This window comes from Notamacropus eugenii, chromosome 4, assembly GCF_028372415.1.
Source record: "Notamacropus eugenii isolate mMacEug1 chromosome 4, mMacEug1.pri_v2, whole genome shotgun sequence".
NCBI lineage: Eukaryota > Metazoa > Chordata > Mammalia > Diprotodontia > Macropodidae > Notamacropus > Notamacropus eugenii.
Window position 1 is genome coordinate 262,487,758 of NC_092875.1, and position 25,280 is coordinate 262,513,037.

The window sequence follows — 25,280 nt, forward strand, 5'->3', positions numbered from 1 at the left end:
ACTATACCAGGCTATCTCTGAATGTTGTAGAAGGCAATTCCCATGACACTAAGGTTTTTTTTGAATAATTATTTTATTTGTTTTCAGTATTCTATAATCACTTCCATATATCTTAGATTTTATCCCCTTCCTTCCCTTCTAACCCCCTCTCTCCCCGAGACGGCTTGCAACCTTATATAGGGTCTACACATACATTCCTATTAAATACAATTTCACCATAGTCATGTTGAATAGAAGAATTAAAATGAATGGAAGAAACCATAAAACAAAACAACATAACACAAAAAAAAATGGTCTACTTCATTCTGTGATCCAATTCCATAGTTCTTTCTTTGGATGTGGAAGGCATTTTGCCTCAAAAGTCCATTGGGAATTTTATAGGTCCTTGCATTGTTATGAAGGACTAAGTCACCAGAAAAATTTCTCGCATACTGTGGTTGTTGCTGTGTACAAAGTTCTCCTGGTTCTGCTCCTTTCATTCAGCATCAGTTCATACAAGTCTTTCCAGGCATCTCTGAAGTCTTCCTGCTCATCATTTCTTATAGCACAGTAGTATTCCATTACATTCATGTACCACAACTTGTTCAGCCATTCCCCAATTGATGGGTATCCCCTTGATTTCCAGTTGTTGACCACCACAAAGAGCACAGCTATAAATATTTTTATACATATGAGACCCTTTCCCATTTTTATGATCTCTTTGGGATACAGTCCTAGAAGCAATATTTCTGGGTCAAAGGGTATGCACAGTTTGTAGTTCCAAATCGCTCTCCAGAATGGTTGGATCAGCTCACAGCTCCACCAACAATGAAGTAGTGTTCCAACTCTCCCACATCTTCTCCAACATTTATCATCTCCCTGTTTTCTCATGTTAGCCAGTCTGATAGGTGTGATGTGGCACCTCGGAGTTGTTTTGATTCAGTGTTGATGAGTTGTTTGATCTCTCTAATCAAAAGTGATTTAGAGCATTTTTTATATGACTATAGATAGTTTTAATTTCTTCCTCTGAAAACTGCCTGTCCACATCCTTTGATCATTTATCAACTGGGGAATGACTTGTATTCTTGTACATTTGACTCAGTTCTCTATATATTTTAGAGATGAGGCCTTTTATCACAGACACTAGTTGCAAAAGTTCTTTCCCAGTTTTCTGCTTTCCTCCTAATCTTGGTTGCATTGGCTTTGTTTATGCAAAAACTTTTCAATTTAATGGAATCAAAATTATCCATTTTGCACTTCATAGTGATTTCTATCTCTTGTTTAGTCAAAAATTTCTCCATTCTCCATAAATCTGACAAATACCATGACATTAAGTTTTAACAAACTCTTAAATAGGGATCAAGCAGGTGACCTATTTCATTTAGTAGGATATAACATGTTCTATCTTCTTATGATGACTTCAGACTAGGTAGATTAAGCACTTAACATATCATGAGATTATTGATTCAGAGCTGGAAAGGACTTTAGAAGTCATTAAATGCAATAGGTTCTTTTTAAAATTGAGTAGAAGGAGAGAGAAATAACATGACCTGTGCAGCATCATAGAGATAGTGTCTGAGATAGGAATTGAACCCAAATCTTCCAGATCCCAAGTCCAGTACCCAGTCTACTTTACCATGCTGCTGTCTCTCTGCCTACTAATTTTTGTTATTTACAGGAAGTTACAGAAGAATTACAGATGTCCCATGGCCTTTCAATGTAAAATAAATTAACAACCTGTATTGTCCTTCCAGACGCAAGGGGCAGGTTCTCCACGTTCTTCTCCAAGTCACACAATCAGCAGGCCTATTCCTATGCCCATCAGATCAGCCTCTGCCTGCTCTACCCCAACTCACACACCTCAGGACTCTCTGACAGGGGTAGGAGGAGATGTACAAGAAGCCTTTGCACAAAGTAAGTGACCTCATTTTGGTTCTTGCTTGCGCTGGTGGAAGTCTGTTCATTTAAATGCTGCTATACAGCCTAACTCAGATGTTCTAAATTTCTTTCTGTCTGACCCATTTGCAAGTTAGGCGAAATCCATAGACCCCTTCTCAGAATGACATTTGTAAATGCATAAAATAAAGCACATAGGATTACCAAGGAAGCCAATTATATTAGAATACAGTTATTAAAATATTTTTTAAAACCAAGTTCATAAAACCCAGAACTACTTCTGTAGAAGGTAATCTGAAAGCGAAGGCACTAGCAATGAGGGGTGAGAGGGGTTCCAGATGCCTTCAAAGAAATAAGAAAAGTGTCCTGCTCCTTATTTACTTCGCTGTATAAACATTCTTAGGGCAGCTAGGTGGTACAGGGAGTAGAGTGCTGGGCCTGAAGTCAGAAAGATATGAGTTCAAACACTTACTTGCTCCGTGACCCTGGGCAAGTCACTTAACCCCATATACCTCAGTTTCCTCATCCATAAAATGAACTGGAGAAAGGAATGGCAAACTGCTCCAGTATCTTTGCCAAGAAAATCTCAGATGAGGTCATGGAGAGTTGGACTCAGCAACAATATAACCATTCTTATTCAAAACTATTCATGCTAAATTTAGTGATTTTTTAAAAATTTAGTTAATTCTCCTATCCTTCTGCTCCAGAAGGGGGCTGAGAACAATCTATTAGTCTCCTCTTTTCTTACTACCTTCCCATCCCCTTTTAGTTGATAATCAGCCAAAGACAGAGATAATTCAATTTGCAGATGGCACAGCAGCTTAATTATTTTATGCACAGGGGAGTATGAGGTTAGGACTCCTGAGATGGACAAGTAGAGACTTATTGTGATGTGGAGATGCCTGGGGTATTCCCTCTTCTCACAGAACTTGCTTGAAGATAAAGTCATGATATCAGTGAACTTCAGAAACAGCCTTGTCTTCTTTCCCAGTAATTGATATAAGGATAGCCATGACAGAAGCATCCTGATGAATTCATGCCTTTCTTAGCACTTTTTTAAAGGGCTGAAAGTATGAAATCAGTCAGTCCAGGAAACAAAGTGCAGATCCCTAACATAACTGTGTGCTCCTTAACTCAAAAACAAGTGTAAAGATTTTGTGATAAAGATTTCATGTAATTTGGTTTTGAATTAGAAGAAAATTACCTTCTCTCCTTCTTCTCCAGGGTGACATTTTTTACAGAAATTTAAATCATTCTCATCCAGCTTTAGCCTGTTAGCCATGCCTATTAATTTTAGCTAACAAATGTAAGTTGTATTGCAATTATTAACCTTTAGACCTCCGGGCATGTGATAGAAAAAACTATATTATTTATATTAAGTCCAAGTCCCAGCTTTAAAAAGCTGTAGTTCAAAACTTCATACATAATTCAGGTGAGTGTATTTTTCCCATAGAATTCACATTTAAGTCATGAGGTTCTCAGATTACATATTGGTTAATAGCCAGCATTTATAGAGCGCTTTAAGGTACTTTACAAATATTATTTCATCGATTCTCATCACAACCCTGGGAGGTAGGTGCTTTTATTATTCCCATTTTACAGATGAGGAAAGTGAGGCTGAGAGGTTAAATAATGTAATTTTTATTAAATCCTTTTATTATTATATTCATTTGTGTTATTCTTATTTATTTGTTATTTTGTATTATATTCATCCTTTTATTAAAAGGATTTGGTTCCATAAAATTTTGATTCGGCCAAAAGCCCACACTTAAGGATCTAGAAGGCCACATGTGGCTTCAAGGCTGCAGGCTCCCCACCCCTGGAAGGGACTTGCCCAGAATCACTCTGCTAATAACCTAAGACCGGATCTGAGTTCAGGTGTTCCTAATCCCAAGTCTAGCATTCTATCTATAACACCACTTAGCTTCCTCCCACAAATGCCTTTTTAACTTTTAATTTACTTGAAATACAATAATAGTGATCTACAGTGTTAATAATACTATACAGTATTAATTGTACCATAGAACATAGCCTCTATGGAGATTTTTTTTTTATGAGAAAATGCATTCAGAGTTCCAGCACCACTGGAGAGAGCTATTTAGCACAGCCAGAAGCAGAAAATAGTCTGAGACATACAAAACACTGAGTCTTCCACCATGCTGGGTGCCACAAAGTCAGCCGATTGCCTTGGCACTTCTGCCCTGGGCTGTTTTAGTCAGGATATTTAAGGGGTATGGATATTGGAAGCAAGTCTGATGTTTGGAAACCTGGCCATGGCATTCTGCAGACTGTTGGGAAGTTGTCATCTTTAGACAGTACAAGAAAGGAACTAGGTGAGATTCATTATATCTCTGAGCATCAGAGATCTATCAGTCAAGGTCCTTGTCCTCAGTTTCCTCGGCATGTCTCTCCTTTGTGTGCATTGTCTGTGTACATCCCAGTTCTGATTGCCCTCCTTTGGGTTGCAGCATTCATGGTGTTTTAATATTGCCACAAATACAACAATTACGTTTCCAAGTTTGTGCTGCCTGCTGCCTTGGAGCCAACATATTTACATAAAAAGGAAGGAACTGTGATAAAAAGATGTGCCCAGCAGGGTCTGTGTATACTTTGCCCTGAGAATACTCTTTCTAAACCACTCCCGTGCCTTAAGAATATGATCACGCTAATGTGGAAATATGTTTAACAGGATTGTACATGTATTATCTATATCAGTTTGTTTGCTGTCTTGGGGAGAGGGGAGGAGAGGGAGGTAGAAAAATTTGGATCTCAAAATTTTATACCTATAATTTTTTACATATAATTGGAAAAAATATTACTAAGGAACCCCACCCCCCAAAAAAACCAACAACCTTTTTTCTTTTGATAACTGTGGAAAAAAAAAAAAGAATATGGTCATGCCAGTGGCTGTGAAACCTCTAGGTCATGAGGACCCTGATAACCTACTCTGAAAGCAATGGGAGCAGGGAAGGAAGAGCAGGAGAGAAAATAGAAACAACAGATACAACTATTTGTATGGATGATTTGTCAAAAGTCAGGGATTGTCTTATTACTACTGTACATGGTATTTGGAAAAATGAAGCTCTTTGTCCTTGGTAACTCAGGCTTTTTTTTTCCCATAATGTCTATGCCTTCAGGATGTTGGAGGAGTCTGTTCATTTTACTAGCTCAGTGGGGGTGGAAGGTTGTTTGTTTTTTTTAAAAAATACCATAATTTGGGAAGAGATGACAATCTTTGCATTATGTTTTTCTATTTAAGGTACAAGGAGAAATTTGAGGAATGACTTGCTTGTGGCTGCAGACTCCATCACTAATACCATGTCCTCTCTAGTGAAGGAGCTAAACTCAGGTGAGATTAAATGCTACCCATGTCTCAATCATTAAAACAACTGCTATTCATTACATAAGATCTATAAAAGGCTATAGATCTGCTTCCTTTGCAAAGTATAGAATGAAGCTAAAGCTGCTTAGAAGCCAAGGTTTAAAACTTATTAATTTGTCCATACATTTTATATTTGTTTAAATGACTATTTGTCTCTGAAAAAATGTTTTTATTTATGGGAGGCAGAATCCATCAGTGGCCCTAGACTTACAAAGACCTGAGTTGGAGATTTACATTTCACATACTGGAGAAGTGACCCTAGCTAAGTCATTTATCCTCTCAGCGTCTCAGACAATTTCTTTAAGATTGTAAATTGTAGCACTGTTGCTAATACTATAAAAAAATCGTTATTTATTTTGAGTACTTATAATGGTCAAAAAAAAAGTAGCCATACTTTTGGCCCCTTAGTAATATAGCCCTGTGTCTCATATCCATCTGATTAATCTCATTATTTTATTTTTCGAAAAGCCTACAATTTAATAATATTTTTACTTGACCCATGGTTTTTCACTGTGATATTTTCATGCCAGGAGTTCTTTGGAAAGTGTTTGAGGAGACTGGAGATGGACCAAAGACCTTTGAATATCTGCATTAATCTGCTTCATGTGGCTGAAAATAATGCCTCACACTTGTATAACACTTGATATGCATTTTCTTTATTAATTAGATCTTTTTGTTGATATCTATGATTTTTACATTACCTAGACTTCTCCCTGTAATTCTCCCCCTCCCAGAGAGCTATCCCTTAAAACAAAAAATTCTTTACATCCCTTTTCAAAGGGTTTTCATTCATTCAGGAAACACCAACTGAACATCAACCTATAAGACATTGTTAAATGCAGTGGGGGGATATGGAGATAAATAAAATATGATCCTTTCCTTCCTCTCAGAAATTAGTTCATCTGAAACAAAGTTATTTTTCCCAAAATTAGAGCTTTATCAGATAACTAAGGGAAAATAATAATAGTTCAGCATTTATATTGTATTTTAAGGTTTGTAATGTGCTTTACAAATATTCTCTCAATAGATCATCACAAGAACCCTAGGAGTTAAGTACTATTATTATCCCCATTTTACAGATGATAAATGTGAGGCTGAGAGAAGTTAAATGACTTGCCTAAGAAGACATAGCTAGGAAGTATCTGAGATGGGATGTAAACTCCAACAAGATGTTCCATAATGATCAGATACTAGAGCAGGAGTGGATTGAATCCAGTTGGATTGAGTCAAAGGGCCACACTTGAGGAACTAGAGGGTCACATGTGGCCTTGAGGCCCCAAGTTCCCTCCTCCTATTAGAGACCACCAGTTAGGACTCTATAGTCCATTTTAGTAATAATGAAGGCCTCAACTAAGATAGCAGAAATAGAGAGGACATGAATTCAAAAGATATTGTAGAAAAAAAATTGATAGGACTTGGTAATTAATTGGATAAGAGAAAGTAAAGAAGTCAGTTGTGACAGCAAGATTTTGAGCCTCAGTGACAAAGATGGTGATTCCATTAACAACACTAGGGAAATCAGGAAGAGGACAGTGGAGACAGTGGGCTTAGTGTTCAGTGTTAAGATGCCAGTGGAACATCTAGCAGAGGTGTCTAACAAACAATTGGAAATGTAGTTCTTCAACTCAGTAGAATGAATGAGGCTTGAACTATAGATTTGACAGTCATCTGCCATGAGGTGATAGCTGAAGCTTTGGGAGTGATTGAGGTCACCAAAGGACACAGTGTAGAGAAAAGAAAGAGAAGTAGAAATGAAACTATGATTATGAGCTATTATGAGCAAATTTCTGTTGTATCAGAATCATAGAATCTCTAAGTTGTAAGGGATTTTGGAAGCCAATCTATAAATGGATCAAAATTCCATCTTCAAAACATTCGTTCATGTTCATCCAATCTTTGCTTGGAGATCTCCAGAGACAGAGAATCCACTCCTTCTTCCTAAGGTAGCCCATCCCACTCTTGTTAGTAGCAAGCTTTTCCTTTTGTCAAGCATCAACAAAACTCTCTGCAACGTCCCAGTTTTATCTTGTAGGGCCATGCAGACCCACAATATTATATTCGACTAATTACATTATGGAATGTTAAATTGAAAGTGACTTAGTAGAGACCATCTAGTGACTAATCCAATGGACTAGATTCTAGTCCAATCAATCTAAGGTTTTTGTTTCATTTTTACTGAATTGAAATTGGTTTGCAAATATAGATACCAACACTTATTCAAGCATGCATTATACTTTACAGATCCCATTTTATCCCCTCAATGACCTTATAAATAAAGAAGTATAAATGTTATCTCTATTTTACAGAGAGGAAAGTGAAATCTTAGAAACATAAACAATAAAGAAGCTCCATGCTAAATAATAAAAGGAGAACATGTATACTTTGTCTTGACTTATATGGTCATGGCAAATGTAATGGCAAATTTGAATTTTCAAAATTTATGTGTTATTCAGGACAAATTCTCTAGAGCCAGAATCTGTCACAGAATCATATAGTTGGATCTGAGAGAGAATTAGAGGCCATCAATTCTAACCTCTTTATTTTAAAGATAAGGAAACTGAGTCACAGAGAAGTTAACTGATTTGCCCAAGATTACACAGGCCATAAGGGATAGAGTCAGGATTTAAACTCAGGTCCTCTGTCTCCAAATTCGGCTCCCTTTCCACAGTAACATGCTATTTCCTTCCTTTTCTTTTTCTTCCTCACTCATCTAACATGAAATGTTTTCAATTATAATGAGAATATCGACTTACTAAGAATAAGCAATTTCAGTTTAGTCTTTCTAATTTTTCCCACTTGTTCCAGACATATTATTGATAGCTCTTAATTCTTCAATGAGTTGCTTTTGTTGTTAAATTAATTTTTAAAGGAAGAGTTCCTTGACTTTCTGATGTAAATTTATATTGTAATATATAATATTATAAAATATAATATGTAATATATAACGTGATAATTTATAATGTAAATTTAAATACCAAAATTTGGAGTGGGAAGGACACTATCAGATACTTAATATTTACTATTTTTATCATTATAAATTTAACATGAAAATCCACATTTTATTAATTAAATAGCATTCAAACTTATAGAGATCCTAGGCCTCTGTGTCTTTCCCATATTCTATTATTATTAAGGATATAGTCTAGAAATAAACTGGCTTTCTGTTTAGATGCTTAATTTGAAAACACAGACACACAAAATTACATTGGAAGGCCTAATATAAAATGGGGAAAGGAACTGGATCGAAATCAACTTTCTTTTTCTAACTTGTTATCTTGTGCATTGATATAAACAAATAGGTGAAGGATGTATGATTTTTATCAATGTAGGGACCTCACTTCACCAAGGCAGTTATCAATTAATCTTATCAAAGAAGGAAGGAAACAAGCAATTATCATCTGCCTACTGTGTGCCAGGCACTCTGTTAAGTAATTGCTTTATAAATATTATCTCATTTGATCTTCATGATAATCCTGTGAGTTTGGTGCTGCTTTTATCCCCACTTTTGCTATTGAGGAACTAAAGCAGAAGTTAAGTGACTTGCCCAGGGTCACACAGCTAGAAGGTATTTGAATCTGGAATTCAACTCAGGTCTTCCTGACTCCAGGCTCAGCACTCTATCTACTACTTGATTTCTATTGTTATCCAGCTGTGTCTGACTCTTGTGACCCCATCTGGGGTTTCCTTGGCAAAGGCAAAGTGGTTTGCCATTTCCTTTTCCAGCTCATTTTACAGATAAAGAAACTGAGGCAAACAGGATTAAGTGATTTGCTCAGGATCACACAGCTAGTGTCTGAAGCCAGATTTGAATTCAGGAAGATGTCTTCTTGACTCCAGAACCAGTACTCTATCCACTATGTCACCTAGCTGTCCAGTCACTAAATAGGAAGAAGGTATATAATTAAAGGTTTCACAGATGATAGCATAAAACTACTGCCCAGGTAAATTGTTAAGAACTTACTATTTTGCTCTCTCCAGAGAGGCAATAAAATACCTCTCCAGACATTATCAGTTTACACAATTATAATAATTTATCATAAAAATTATGACTTCATTGACAAATGGCATTTTTAGCATCATATATGTTGCAGTTCCAAAATATTAAGAATTACATGATTATAATATTATTTCAAGGAAAAGCTTAAAAAATACATTCATTGGGATATTTGGTAGGGAAAAAAAGCTTCTAAGACTCATATCAATTATAGGAAACAACAAGCTCCCCCCTTTTTTCCATGTGTAGAATAAAATTCTGCATGCAACCTGTGATTTTTAAATTTATTCAGTGATTTCGGTAAAAATAAAAACTGTTTACGATGCCAGTAGTAAAAAGAATTTCCTAAAACCCAAAGCTAATGATTCTGTTGTATTATCTCTGATTATACCTGATAGAGGTGGGGAGTGAGACAGAGAGTAATGTGGATTCTGAATTTGGGCGGACCCAATTTGATGACCTAGTTCCATCACCCACTTCTGAAAAGGCTTTCCTTGCACAAATCCATGCCAGAAAACCTGGGTATCTTCACAGCGGAGCTGCCACTGGCACCATGCGCAGCGATATGTAAGTACCCTTTTTGGTGTGGGTTCCTGTAATCTTAAAAATAAAAGACTGCGAGTAACTGGAGAAAATGTAGGGCATATGGAGGTAGAGGAGGTGTTACTTCATTTTGGAAAAGAGATGGCACCAATGGCCTGACCCTCATAGAGAAATGTAGCACGATTGGGAGGTAAGACCTACTAGAAGGAATAGCTGTGAATATAGAAAAACTTGGGCAAAGTGTGCTATCACTCTCTATAGACCATTTCTAGGAAGGGGAACAAACAGAAAAGGTGCTACATACTCCCAGAGAAGAAGCTTAGCTGCTTTGAAGAACCAAAGGAGAAAGTCATGAGATTCCTTCTTGAAACTATCGGCAGTCATCAAGAGTGATGCCTTAAAAAACCACCTACGAAGGCTGTGTCCTGGGGAACTCACAACATGAAATTCTTTCCACCGATACAGAGCTTGACCCATCTATGACTGAGTTGATAAATCACTGGAAGTTGCCTTAAGTACAGAGTGCTTAAATGACTTCCCTAAAAGTCACACAGCCCAGTAAGAGGTGGAATTTGAACCTAAGGCAAATCTTTCTGAATTAAAGCCCAGCCCTCTCTATCCACTACTTATATTACCTCTGTAAAACAACAGTGTTAGCCTAAAATTATTGTTGCACTTTGTTTAAAATTCAAATGCTAGTAAGCAGAATATAAAACAGAGGGTCAAAATACGATTGTAGAAGTTTTTACCCTTTGTAATTCATTATTTCATGGGTTCATTCTTTGGAATGAGTTAATCTATGTTGTATAAATAAACATTCATTTTATTTTACATAATGAAACATTCATGTATTATTAGTTACTTATAGTTTTCTTAGTTGTAGCGCTAAGACTTTAGCCTAATATGTAAACTATGCACTCCACTGGATATCCTTAATTATGTGTTTCTCTATATAATAGAAACTGCCCTTTAGGATCTTGGACACAAGAAAATATTATTTTAGAGGAAATTTATTAGTAATTAGAAATGACTACAAAACTCCAAGGTACATAGAGATAGAAGTGGATAGAACGAAGGAAGAAATTAGTGCTAAAAATAATAATGCCTGAAGTTTGTAGAGTTTATTTCACTGGATTCTTACAACCCTGTGAGCTACATGGTATGAATATTACAGTTATCTCTTCCACATCACAACTTTCCCCATCATGGTTTCAAGTCAGCATAAGAAATTAAATGGGAATTTTGGGGGAGTTTTGTAGAAGTCCCAAATGAAAGGCAAAAGCCAGCAGATTACACAGAAATAGTTTAGAAACTCAGAAATGCATAAAATATGTATATGGTATTATATAATGTGGACATATTTTATCTTCTAATACCAAAATAATTCAGACTTCTTCTCTGGTAAAAAGAGAGGGCCAAAAAATTTTACATGGATTTTCCAGATCATGGGGTCACAGTGCCCCTTCACCCTTGCAGTATGGAAGGGATGACTGCATTGTCTTCATTTCACAGAAGCTCAAAAAGTTTTAAGTGATGTCCTCAAAATCACAAAGCTTAAGTTTCAGAGTTGAGATATGACGTCATGTTTCTTTTGACTCCAAACCAAAGGCTCTTCTCATTAAACCACACTGCCTCTCAAGAAAATACACATCTGCTAGGAATTTTTGATCCATGTTCTCCTCTAGTTCCAGTCAACTTCTCTTTGTGCCCAAGATCCACTTGCTCCAATGAATTTTATTGCTGTATTCTCAGGGTTACAGAAGATGGGGACCCCTATGTGAGGACTGAGGATGAAAATTATGAAAATGACTCCGTCCGTCAATTGGAAAATGAACTCAAGATGGAAGAGTATCTGAAGCAGAAACTACAGGACGAAGCCTACCAGGTATATGGGTCAGATGTGTGCTGTTTCTTAGTCTATTAGTCTACCTTACAACTACTTTCATAGCTGGGATCCTTTGTAGAACAAAGAAAATTCATTCACTCCCACTTTCCTAGGGATAAGTTTGCTTATGGTATTTTAGATTCTAAATCAGATCATTGACAGTCAGGTACTAAAGTACTAGTAACACTAATCATGTAAATGAATTCTATTCATTACTCAAAAATATTTTATTTGAAATTCTTATCTAGAATGTCAGAAAAAGCCTTACTCAGATTGTGAGAAATACGTTGCCTTTATTGTACCCAAAGTGAACTTTGGCAGAAATTTCATTTCTCTCTCTGGGTTGTATAGCACTATGATGAAATTATTATTTCATCTTATTTATTAGAAACAGATTTTTAGAAGAAATCAAAGATATGTTATTTCCTGAAATACTTTAATACTGCTGCAGTATCTAAATACTTATCTTAATTACATTTGAGTAGCTATATTAGTTATCAGATGAGAATAAACAATAAAAGTTTAAAACTATTTGTACCTACTCTTGTAAGGAAAGTGAAGACAATCTACTAATGGATTCCATTAAAGACAGATGACAGAGGCAGCTAGGTGGTACAGTGGATAGAGCACCAGCCCTGGAGTCAGGAGGACCTGAGTTCAAATGTGGCCTCAAACACTTCCTAGCTGTGTGATTCTAGATAACTCACTTAATCCTGATTTCTTCTTCTTCAAAAAAAAAAAAGGGTGGGGTGGGGGGGACAGATGACAGAGTACAATATTCCATTGAGAAGTTCTGGAAAAATTGTAAGATCCAGATATAGGGGTAGTTATTTAGAGTAAACCTTCAGAAATACTAGAAATATATTTGCCCTCCTATGAAGTATCAGGTGGAAAAGAGGGCAGAGGATAGCAAAGGTTCTCAAAATCCAATTGTACTGGTTACTTGAACGAACTAAGGACATTGAACCTGGGAAAAAAAAAGACAGTGGGATCTTGGGACCCACACTTTTTGGATGGTTTTCATATGGGAAAAGGATTGTACGTATTCAAGTTTAGCCTCAGAAAGAAAAATCAGAACCAATGGGTGCTAGAATCAGGGATTTGGATTCAGTATATAAAAGGACTAAGGGGCAATATGGCCTAGTGGGTAGAGAACTGGACTCAGAATGAGGAAGAAGTAGGTCCAAGGTCCTCTGGCTCTGGCACACACTGACTTTGTGACCCTGGGGGAGTCTTTTACCTCTCAGTTACCCAAGTAAATCTCTAAGACTTTAAACTGTACAATAGGTACCAGTCTATATTACTAGAAGTACCTGGCTCTGAATTCTCTGTAGCAATGAAATCACAGGTGCAATTTTTTTTAATAAAAAAAATAACTAAATGACTAAAAAATGACTGAAAATGAAAAAAATTAGCTGTCCAAAACCAGAGTAAGCTGCCTCAAGAGAGGATGAATTAGAGGTCTACAACTTCAGTTTGAATAACCCCTCATCATGATGTTATTTGGGGGATCCATATTTTAGGAAAAGTTTCAACCCTCTAACCCTCTACCATCCCTTCCAACCCTAAATCCCTATTCAGAGAGAATAATAGGTAAATTTTTGACGATGATGGCCTTCCCTAATTCCTTAGCTCTCTTCCCATGTTAATTTCCCTTTCTGTTTTTTCTTCTCTCAGAACAACAGGCATTTTATGCTTATTAGTGAGGTTCTAGGCCTCCAGTGTGGATAGCTGGGTCTGTGCCTTTTTGCAGGATCTATAGCATTATACTGCTTACCTACATTACCTCCTGAAAACCCAGGCTAGTTCTCTCTGCATTTTGGGGTCTGCTGTACTCTTTTCTTTCTTTCTTTTTTTTTTAAGCACACCAAAGAAGAAAAAAATGACCTTTTATTTGACTTTCTCACGTGACATGTTAAGTTCAAATTTGAAACATTCTCCCTGGAGGATTGCAGGGCAAAGGGAAATACTTTCTTTCCCCCAACCAAAGCAAAGACAGCATCTATAATTCTTCTGGGAAATGATTTGATAAAAGAAAATGTGATTAAAATCATCCTATTGTACTTTTACAAGAAGAGAATACCAAAATCCTAGATCCTGGCTCCATCTTTGCTGTGGTCTCTGTATCTTTTTATCTTAGGGCTTTAACTCCTGACATTTCATTATGCTTTATCAATTTGTTCTCAAAAGCATCTTGGGAAAGATCTGCTTTCAAAGACAACTAATATGTCGGACCAGCTGTTTAAAAAAACCCGTGAATCTCTCTCTCTTTATACAGATACTTGTCTACAGTTCAATAGAGAGATATATAAAATACATTAATTTTCATATATAAATATAGTTATATGAATATTTGTGTAGAAATGTTATATGTTTTATATAAACATTTACTGATAGATATGAATATATAAACATATATAAATATTTATTTATATTTATAAATGCATAAAATGCTACAGAAACCTGCATAAAGCTGCTAAAATCCAGATCAGTGAAGATTTCTTTTTCCCTAGGATGTTCACTGCATTCCATAGCAGGGAAGAGATATGTCACTTTGCTTGGAATCAAGCCATTAGAAAGTCACAGGGAATTCTGACTGATGATATCCCCACATGTTTTTCATTTGGCTCTACTTCATGTACACAGAAAGATATAGTAAAATTATCAATGCCCGGGTTCCTGTTTTTCTAGGCTCCTCAGCTTGGCTCCCTCTTGGAGCTTAGTTATTTCTGGCTTTGTGTAACACCAGGAACTGAAGCTACAGGCATTCCACAAGTTAGGCGGAGGCCACCCTTCTGCCTCCTCTACAGAACGCTGCATCTGATTTTTTTTTAATGTATCAGGAATTATGCTGATGGGTAAAACTTGTCGAGGAAATACTCAGAGTTTTACAGTCTTCTCTCCGAGATGAAGAAACCTCTTTTGAGTCATAAGCTGTTTTCACATTGCTTTCTCCTCTATGCCCAGACACCACAATGGCAAACAAATATAAAATGTCAGAACCACAGAAGAAATGTGTCTGAAGAATTTAAGATGATTTTCTGTAAATGTACAGATGTTCGATTATGAGAACGCTCCAGCCACCATTCCCTTTTCTCCTCCCTTTCCCCAGCCCCCCACTGCCACTCTCTTTGTGCGCTTGGCTTTCATCCAAATAATTCACCAGCTTGGCTGCCTCCCTGACTTGGTATGTCACTTCTTTTGTTTTATATCCTTTTCCACCCACAGGTCAGCTTGCAAGGTTGAGTGCATATCCTTCTATCACTTTCCTCTCAAGTAAGTATCCTCCTTATTTAGGAGAGAACATGGCTACTTACCACTGAATTCTGATCACTTGGAATTCAGATTCATAATCACTTTGTGGGGTTTTTCTTAAGTCTGCATGTGATGAGATACCTTCCTTCCCTGTTGGCATCAAGCAATCAGAGGTGTTTATGGAGCATTTCACAGTAATTCTACAGGGTGCTGGCCAGCATCTCCAGAACCTGAATTTTTCTACTTTGATTCATTAGGATACTTGGCAGGGTTCTTTCTAAATGCTAATGATGCTTCAAGGAGCTGCCCTTGGCACTCACTCAGCCCACATAGCAACAATATCTTTTTGCTCACTTCACATTTCTTTAATGGAATCCAACCTTTACAAGATTATAGATCAGGGGGTTCTTAAGCTCTTTTGGTGCCATGGACCCCTTTGGAAGTCTGGTGGTGAATCTTATAGACCCCTTCTCAGAATGAGTTCAAATGTGGCCTCAGATGTGTAATAGCTATGTGAGCCTGAGCAAGTCACTTAACCTCTGTTTGCCTTAAAATCCACTGGAGAAGGAAATGGCAAACCACTCCAGTATCTTTGTCAAGAAAACTAGTGTTGACATGCTATATAGCCTACAAGGTCACAAAGAATTGGACACAACTGAAAAACTAAAACCAAGCAGGAGAAGCTTCATATCCAGGCCCAAGGATGGACTGTGTGTTTCCATTGTCAGAGAATCAGCCTATTTTTAGAAATTCTTAGTAGGAGAAGTTTTGCCCCAAAGTGATTATCCATTTATTTTCAGTCACCACAACTGAGGGAACTCCCCCAACTAGGGCTGACAGGGTTGTGTTCAGCATCAGCGGAAGTCATCCCCACAACAAAGAAACCAAAGATTCCTGAAGCATTTTAAAAAAGTCCCATGAAGGACGTCATGGCACAGTGGAAAGAGCTCTTGATTTCAAGTCAGATGACCTGGGTAAAAATGCAATGCTGCCTGTGTGACCTTGGACAAGGAAGTCACTTTTACCTCTGTAAGCCTCAGTTTCCTTATCTAGAATAACAGCTAGTGCTCACATTACACTGTATGGCTTTCAGGAGGCTCTACGTATGTTAACTCATGTGATCCTCACAACAGCCCAGTGAGGTAGGATCTATTATTATTCCCCATTTATAGATGAGGAAACTGAGGCAGATAAAAGTTAAGTGACTTGCCTGGGGCGGCTTAGTGTCTGAGGCTGGCTTTGAACTCAGGCCTTCCTGATTCCAAGCCCCACGCTTCATCTACTGCTTCACTTAGCTAGGAGGTTAAATGATTTACAAAGAGTTAACACAGTCAGTAAGTATCTGAGGCACATTTTGAACTCAGATCTATGTGACTCAGACTTCTGGGCTCTATCCACTGTACCAACTCATCTATAAAATGAGGGGTTTGAATTCAATGACTTCAGAGATCCCTTTTATTTGTAAATCTATGACCTATACTCCTATGTGAGCATACAGATACTCTGATGGAATTCCAAATAAAGCTGTATCATATTAAAAAAATAAAAAGTTTAAAAACTTGTAAAGAGAAATTCTTCAACTTTATACCTTTGACCTTGATCTTACCCTTATCTGAGCCTTTTCTGGCTATTCCTAAGCCTCCATGGTTGTTGCAGAAGTAGGAGGAGAATCATTGTTCCAGGAGCCTCCCTGCCATAGCACCTGGCCCTGTCCTTTTATGTACTGGCAACCCAGAATTCCCCTCATGTCAACACTAACCCCAAGGGTTCAGAATCAGCCCAGTGTCAGATTGCACCTCTAGCTTAGGTGTTATATGCCACAGAGGAAACATGCAGCTGATTAGACATACCAAGGGCTACCCTGTATCCCAAGGGCCCCACATCTCTCCCCATATGGTCATATTAACTCACTCCATGTTCTGGAGCCCTTCAGGGCTGCCCATCCAGTTTAGAACTATTCCTCTTTCTATGTTCACCCTGCTGCATGGATTCAAACACCTTGTTCAGCTTTCAGCCAGCTGTGCCATGGTGTCTTTAACTCTGCAAAATTGGCAAGGCTGATCATTGAAGTCATTGCATCTGCTTATGAAATGAAAAAATCAAAATGTAGTTCTAAAAGTCATATAAATTAGCTAATAATATATTCCTCCTTAGCTACCTCTGGCTCACTGTCCCAAGACCTAAGGTTAGGATTGTGAGCCTGAGAACCAGAGTAAAGCAGAATTCCTAAGGTTAGGCTATAAAATGTGCTTTCTAAGAGATGAAGGAGAGAGACAATATCTCCTTGCTTTCCAGGCTCTTTCACATTTCTGGGGTCTGAGACTCTTTATACTCTCTAGGTATCCAAGTGACAGCTAGGTGTCACAGGGCATGGAGTCAGGAAGGCGTATCTTCCTGAGTTCAAATCCATTCTCAGATACCTACCAGCTGTAGGACCCTGGGCAAGGTATTTCATCCTGTTTGCCTCAGTTTCCTCATCTGTAAAATGAGCTGGAGAAGGAAACAGCAAACTGTGTGGTCATGAAGAGTCGGATATGACTGAAATAACAGAACAGCACCATACTCTCTATAGATCCATTACCATCATAGGGAGAAGAGCTCTGGAGTTGACTGAAAACATCTGTTGCAGATGTAGCAGGTCTAGTCCTGAAGGAGCAAGTATAATGTGGTTTGATCATGTTTGCTCTGTATTGTGTCATTTTTTGGCAGAAAAAGTCAATTCTAAGAAATGCCACACAGAAGAAAGAGGGGGAAAAAAGATTTTTGACATGGCCGTGGGAGAACAGAGGCCTCAAGTCAATTGGATCTAAAAATGAAACAGCCAACCCCAAAATTTTATTTTAAAATGCAATTTTAAAAAAACAGCTTTTGATATAAAGTTAGCAATAGAAAGTTTAACACCTGTGGTCTTGATGACTTTGCATGTTCTCTGCATTCTACATCCAGCCAATAACCAACCCCTCCTCACTACAAACCATGTATATATATACATACATATATATATATATACACATATATGTGTGTATATACATATACATATATATATATATATATATCTGTGCATGAACCAGTATGCTTTTAATTCAGTCACTTAAGCACTTAAAAGGCAATTGTAGGAAAAATTAAAGAAGGAACTGGTAGCTTTTCAACTTTCCATGAAGGCACAGATGTAGTAAAAGTTTTAGGGCAGTTTTCTGTTATTAAAAACTACACTAACACTTTTGGGACACCCTACAGATCTTTACTGTGTAGGAGAAATGGAAATTAATTCACAAAAGACCTTGATCTTTTATAGAAAGGATCATGAAATTTACCTTTCAATTCCCATGTAAGCATTGATTGTTAATTGAATCAAAATAGCATCCCAGGCACTGTGATGGGCATGCCAAATAGAGACAAATACGAAGAGTGAGAGAGATGGAGACATAGAGAGAAGGAGAGAAAAAGAGAGCCCTTTTGCCATAAGGGAACTTCCAATCTAAATATATACAGGAGATACCGGAAGTATGCTTATCCATCAGCAAGCATGAGGTAACATGATGTAGCAGGGAAAGAGTTGGCTGGTTTCCAAATTAAGAAAAAAAGACAGAAAACAGATGTTATGGTGTGTTTAAGTCAGCTCCAACCAGCTCTCAAGAGCCAATTGCTAAATATATACATACACATATACATATATCCATATACTGTGTATATATACACAGTATGCGTATACTCACATACACAGTATATGAATATAAGCACAACGTACATGTGTGTATGCATATATACACGTGTATATGCATATATACACATGTGTGTATATATGTATGTATGTATATAATCACAGGATCCTTAAAACAATGCTATGAGACAGGAAAGGCTAATATTTCTTAGTGATTTATCCAAAGTCATATCTTAAGTGGTAGACCTGGAATTAAAATCTGTTGGGGGGGTGGGGTGGATAAATGTTTAACAACAAGGTCTCCAAGAGGAAAACTGTATGCAAGACACATTTTTAAATGTTATATGCATTATTGATATTTTATCTATCACTTTATTAAGTCTCGACAATTAAAAAACAAAGTCTTGATTTGTAACATTTGCTGATTTTTGAGGTGTAAATGTTCACACTGAAAATTTAATGATCAGCTTTTGAGAGCTGGTTGGAGCTGACTCAGACACACCATAGAATCTGGTTTTTGGTTGGGGTTTTTTAAATTTTTTAATTTAAAAATTTTAAAAATTTTAAAATTTTCAAGACTAGCCAACTCTTTCCCTACATCATATTACCTCATGCTTGTTGATACATGGGCATAATTCAGTAGTATTTAGTGCTCTTATGACATATAACAGTTGTTGGTATTTATGGCACATCTTCTTCTAAAACTGTAAGGTCCTTGAGAGCAGAGCCTATATTTTATGCCCCCACCCACCCACTCCCACTTGGCACAGTGCTCTGTGCACAGTAGGTGTAATATCTGCTTAATTGAATTTATTAAATGATTTTATTTTTCTCTAGAGCTCTGATTTCATGGTGTGGCAGTTCCTACCATCTTGGCCAACTGACAACTTATTCCAGGATATTGAAAGTTTAAATGACATGTCCATCGTCATTTAGCTAGTATTAGTCACCACATCACACTGCTCCTTGAATTATTACCTTCAGTATAGTTATGTTGTGTAATAGACAATCAATAAATATTCGTTAAGCACCTACTATGTGTCGGACACTGTGGTAAGCACTAGAGATACAAAGAAAGGCAAAAGACTGACATAAACAAAGTTGGTGTATAGTTTTCTTTCTCTATATTTGCTCTTTCTGGTTTAGGTATCAAAACTATAACTTGGTCATAAAAGGAATTTGGTTGAACTCCTTCTTTACCTATTTCTGCAAAAAGCTTATATGGAATTAGAATCAATTGTTCTTTAAATGTTTGGTAGAATTCACTTGTACATCCATTTGGTCCTGGAGAATTTTTATATACAGAACTCATTTACGACTTGTTCAATTTATTTTTCTAAGATAGAATTATTTAAGCATTCTATTTCTTCGGGTAATTCATATTTTTGTAAATATTCACATAATTTACTTAAATTGTAAGTTTTACAGCCATATTATTGGGCAGAATAGCTCCTAATAATTGCTATATTTAATTTCCTCTTCATTGCTTTAATTTTATCTTCATTGGTGATGGCATTGACCCTTTTCACCTTTTGATACTGGAAATTTGGTTTTCTTCTTAAATGGAGGTTCTGGAAGAATCTCATCATCCTCCAATCAGAGGGAGGAACCCCAGGGGCAAAAAGTCATGATAAAGTGATCTTGCTGGATGAAAAAATTCTGGGAATATGATGACATCTAGAGAAATAGAGGCTAGTGGGGGGGGGGGGCGCAAAATATAGGGTGTGTGTGGAAAATAAGGATTAAAATAATAACCTAGAGACCACAAAAAAAAACAAAGAAAAGGGGTAAATAATGGCTTGGATATTGGTAAAATGTCCCCCAAGCTTCTGTGGGACACATGGCACAGAGAAGCCACAGAACTTATCATTAGTTGCGGTAGCATCAAACACAAGGAAAATCCAGAGTTAGAAATGACAGATGACCTTGATTTAATATGTTTCCAGTTACACATTTGTACTTTCCAAAATATAATTCTGGTTTAGGGAAAACAATACAACACAGCATGTGCCCACACACTTGAGCTATGAAAGAAAGCAGACCAAGCCCTAAAGAAATCAGTCGGTAGGTCTCAAAGAACTGCCTTTATTTCTCGTTTCCATTCCTTTTTTTTTGTTTTAAGATTTTCAGTGGAAAACATATTTGCTGTTACCATGGCCTATTAACTCAGCTGGTTTGAGTGCCTAGTTAATGAGGCCCAGTTCTTCAATTTATCTCTGGGGTGGTTAGTTAAAACTTCCACCATCATCACTGTCTGTCATGTCCTAAAATCACAAGAGGCACTTGTAAGGCAAGAAAGTACAACTGGAAAAGTCACCACAACTGGGAAAACAAGTTAAAACTGAGCTTTATTGATATAAGCCAAATCAATCAGCTATGTGAAAGACATTAATGTAACCTGTGTTTAGCTTTTAAAAAATTAAAAACAAAAAACATTTTTTTCCAATTTGTCTTTAGAGACTCATAAAAATAAAATTTCTGTCACTAAGATTCTTAAGATCTTTTTTCAGTACAAAAAGGGCTAGAAAAGTCTATCATCTTGCATATAAAGAAAAGAGGAATCAGTACCTGTAGGATTGTTTTTGCAGCAAACATTGGTCCTAATTCAGAAAAAAAAAAATGCTCATTTAAAAACCCAACAAAACATTTATATGTATCTTTTCCCTAGGCAAGCTACAGTCAGACAGATGATGAAAGTTACGTGAAAACAGATGACGATGAGAGCTGCATCCAGACAGAGGAAGAAGATAATACCGTGGCAACGGCAGTCACTGAAGAATGTTAACCGAGGGCAGCCCCTGACAAGACACCCCAACCCCTGACCTTGTCTGCCTGCTGAATGTAGCACCGCTAACCTTTGTTCTAAGAATTGTAGTTTGTAGGTGTGTGTTTTAAGACAAAAAGAGACTTCTGTTTAAAGTTAACTTCAACAGCTGCATCTTTTGTCACATGGCTCATCCCTGATGACCAACCCAGGCTAAAACACAGCGCTGCTGTTCCAGCACTGGCAGTATTAACAAAACATTTTAAACCTTTGCACATGACGTTGAACCTGTTCAGTTTACAATGATGATATTCATACTGTTTATAGCTAGGAGTTTGATTTCCGAATACTTTGAGATTTTAGTAGAACAATTTACTATACACTGTACATTTTTTTTTCCACAAGCAATTGTCAAAAGCAACCTCTTGTAGTTATCTATTAGCCCTAAAGGATTCTGCTCCTGACTGCAGCTCCTGCTTGGAATCCAGACGCCAAGAAGGTGGCATAGTCTGTAACTTGATTGCCAGTCTCTGTTCAAAAAGAAAAGAAAAGAAAAAAAGGGACCTGTCCCAAATGCAGCAGGATAGCCCTATTCTCCAGGCTAACGTATAACTTGGGGTTGTTTTCTTTCAAGATATTCTAATAAATCAGCCATAGAATTTAGTGTAAATATTTTTTCCAAATAGATATCATATACAAAAAAGGCAACGTTCAAATTATATAGAATCTAGTTTTTAAATCAGCACAGATCTTCTTAAAACTGTGAACTATGTTTTGAAATACTCGTTACTAAAGCTGTTTATAAACCACAGGTGCCATAAGATTCCCCAAACTGACTAAAGTCCCCGCTGCTCCTCCATGCTCTTGTTTCATTGTTTGGGCTTTCAGAAGCATGTCTGCCGCTCCTCTCCCTGCTCAGTCTCATCCATTCCCTATCAGGTTGTTTGGAGGCCTTCAGCTTTAAATGTACAGGCTTAAAGTGCGCTTGCTATGTTGCCTCTCCTAGTTTTTTGTTGTTGTTTTTTCTCCTGAATGATTGTGGTTGTGCTGTTTTATTGCTGGTTTGTTTTGTTTTTTTGAGGGGGGGGGCGTTGTTTTCTTTTAGTTTTTTGCCTTAGTAGGCCACCAGGTAGGCTCAGTGCAGGCTATGCCAGGGCAAAAGGAGACTGGTCCATTCAGAGGGCAAACAGAAGGGGAATTTAAAATGCAGTGGGGATTGTGGGAAGGAGGAGAGAAGCAGGTCTCTTTGTGGCACTCCATTGGGTAGATGGAAGGGAGAAATGTTCTTTGGGTTTTTCAGAGTTTTTAAATGAACATTTTGGATTTGTTGCCCTAAAAATAGGAAGTATTCTGGTCATTCCCTTTCTTCCCTGAAGCTTTAGAAAGGAAATGATACAACAGCATGAATAAAATTTTCTTTTGGGGAATCAATTCGGGGACATCCTAAGAATGCTGAAAAGATTTCTCAGTTATCCCCACACTTCCTCTGAGATTACTGAGGCCCAGGTTCAGTGACTATGTCCTGCGTCTTAGACTCCCAAAACCTTGAGCCCTGCCTACATGTGGTCACAGAGGAAGGCTGCCCAACATAGAGCACACGTCTGGTCAGAAGTTTTTCGGCTCAATTTCCAGAGGGCTAGAAGACATTCATCCCTGTGCGGTTGGTCTGAAGTAGCCTGCTTAGGGTTACCCTTATGTAATTAAAAAGAAATCAGAGGTCATGCCTGTCTGAAGTAGTTTACACATAGACCAAATATCACTGGAACCCCAGTCAGCAATGGAACAGTGCCCAGGGTTCCTCCTCATTAGGTGTTACTTTCATTGAGTATGTTTTCCTTTTCTTTTCCCTTCCACAAATCATTTATATGACCCGTAGAATTTTAGATCTTTGAGAGGAGGGATTATTTTCTTCTTGGTCTTGGTAGCCCCACAGCACAGTGCCTGGCACATAGTAGGTAGGCACTTAATAAATGCTTGCTGTTTGGGTGGCATCTGCCAGCCTCCCATAAAAGCAGACCATACCCAGTGACAGCATAACCCTCCCTGCCCCCACTAGCTAGGAAGAGCGACCACTGGTGCCTCATGCTCAAGTCGAAATCACTCTCAGCTTTGAATCGCAGCCAAGTAGTTTCTGAATACAGAGTCCCACATGGCCAATGTCACATCCCTAGGGACCTTCAGCAGCTTGTAGAGCTGCCAAAAACGTGTCATCTTTTTTTTTCACATTGAAAAGCCGGTTTACACTTTAAGGCATTATAGGGACATACTGTCAGGCTCTCCCTTGGGCAGAGGAATTGGGGTACCACCCATCCTTCATCAGGCAGATGCAATAGAATCAAGTCACTGCAATGCCTTCCTTGGGGGTCATTTTCAATGATCTATTTCAGAATAGCCAGCCACCTAACATTTCTCTCAGCTCCATATCAGCCCTGCAAATAAGATCCAGGCACCCAAATCCTGCAATTAAAAAGGGGTGACTCTTTGTTTTGTTTTTTGGCTCTCCAGGTTTACATTTTGAGTATTTTTTTAACGCAAAGCCCAGCAGGTCTCCGTCTGTCCATTTGATAATCATATCTTGTGATGGTTATTTCTTGTTCCTTCAACAAAGAATTACACACTTGAGGCCCATAGCACAGCGTAAACACACAGCCAAACCCACAAGACATGGCACCTCAGTCATGAGAGGGATAGGCTAATCAGGATCCAGAGTACTGTTGCAGTTGGTCAGGGTGGGGGTTGGAGGAAACTATTGCAGATGGTCCAAAGAGATGTTCCAAGAAAAAGGTGATGAAGAGTCTTGAATGATCTCCCGCAAGGCAGTGAAAGTTCAACTGTATGTAGGGTCGTGAACTGAATTGCATTGAAGGAGTGTGGCCTTTGTTGTGATATAATACGTATTTTCTTATATGCATGAGCCAAACCGTTGCATCTTAATTTAGCACTGGTGTCTGCCTTTATTTTGACCATCTTTGTCCACCCCTTATGAGTTCTTGGCTGTTAACTGTAGATAGATCTTGTAAATAATGCAACGTCAGGTTGCTAGGATCACCTTGGTTCAATTCAGCTCAAGGAGCCACAAACAGCAACTCCACTGTGTCCTTAGCAGAAAGGGCATTTTTACTTTTGAACCAAAAAATACATTATACATATTATATATATATACATATATATATGAAGAGTTACATCTTGAGGCTACTAACTGTAAGACTTTTTAATTATGACTACTGTAATTTGACACCATTTGAAACAAAGGATACGGAGACTAAAGATTTCACACAACATTCATTGGTATTATAACAAAACTACTATTGTATGGGTTTTTTGTATTGCTGTTAAGTATTGTTTTGTGTGTGTGTTGGAACCTACTGGGGACATGTTATATTTTGGAGTGATTAAACTATTTAATTGTGTGTCTATATTTTGGAATGGAATTATTTCTTCATTAAAAAAGGTTTTTAAAAATACTACCCTGTATGATCTTTTTCTTCATTTGCCTTGATCATTTTTTCCCCTGCAGTCTATAAAGTTAGTCTAAACATACAGAGAAGGGGTATCCTAATGCTTAGAGTTCATTGTCCAAGATCATAGATCTAGAGTTAAAAGGAACCTTAGAAGGCTTCTGGTATAATTCCCCCATTTTGAAGATAAAGAAAAAAGCCCAGGGAGCATGAGTTGCCTAACATGACATAGGTAGTGAGCACTGGACTGAGGATTTGAACTCAGGACCTCTAACTCTAGACTTTGGTGACCCAATTCCATTATTTACAGTAAATGTGGACAAGCTACCTTTCTCTTTTGCTTTCTCAGAGATCCTCAACTTTCTTGTGGTTTACCTAAAACCTCATGGTTAAGAGAGGTCAAGAGAATGTTGACAGAAAATGGGCACAGTATAGGAAATGGAGTGGAAGAGGAGGGGATGAC

General features: G+C 37.6%; 1 protein-coding gene across 18 annotated transcripts in view; it reads left to right on the plus strand.

The window, feature by feature from the left end:
* The window catches only part of DTNA (dystrobrevin alpha), a 464,017-nt gene extending 439,194 nt beyond the window's left edge, over positions 1-24,823 (plus strand). For 14 of the 18 annotated variants that reach the window (XM_072604522.1, XM_072604523.1, XM_072604524.1 and 11 more), the window contains 5 exons: positions 1,734-1,893; positions 5,135-5,224; positions 9,650-9,818; positions 11,547-11,679; positions 21,264-24,823. In XM_072604522.1, coding sequence (XP_072460623.1) covers positions 1,734-1,893; positions 5,135-5,224; positions 9,650-9,818; positions 11,547-11,679; positions 21,264-21,380 — 669 coding nt within the window. In that variant the 3' untranslated portion in view covers positions 21,381-24,823. Of the gene's footprint in view, positions 1-1,733; positions 1,894-5,134; positions 5,225-9,649; positions 9,819-11,546; positions 11,680-14,907; positions 14,956-21,263 lie in introns of all 18 variants that reach the window. The other 4 variants (XM_072604532.1, XM_072604533.1, XM_072604534.1 and 1 more) reach the window with 1 other exon arrangement.
* The last annotated feature ends 457 nt before the right edge of the window (positions 24,824-25,280 follow it).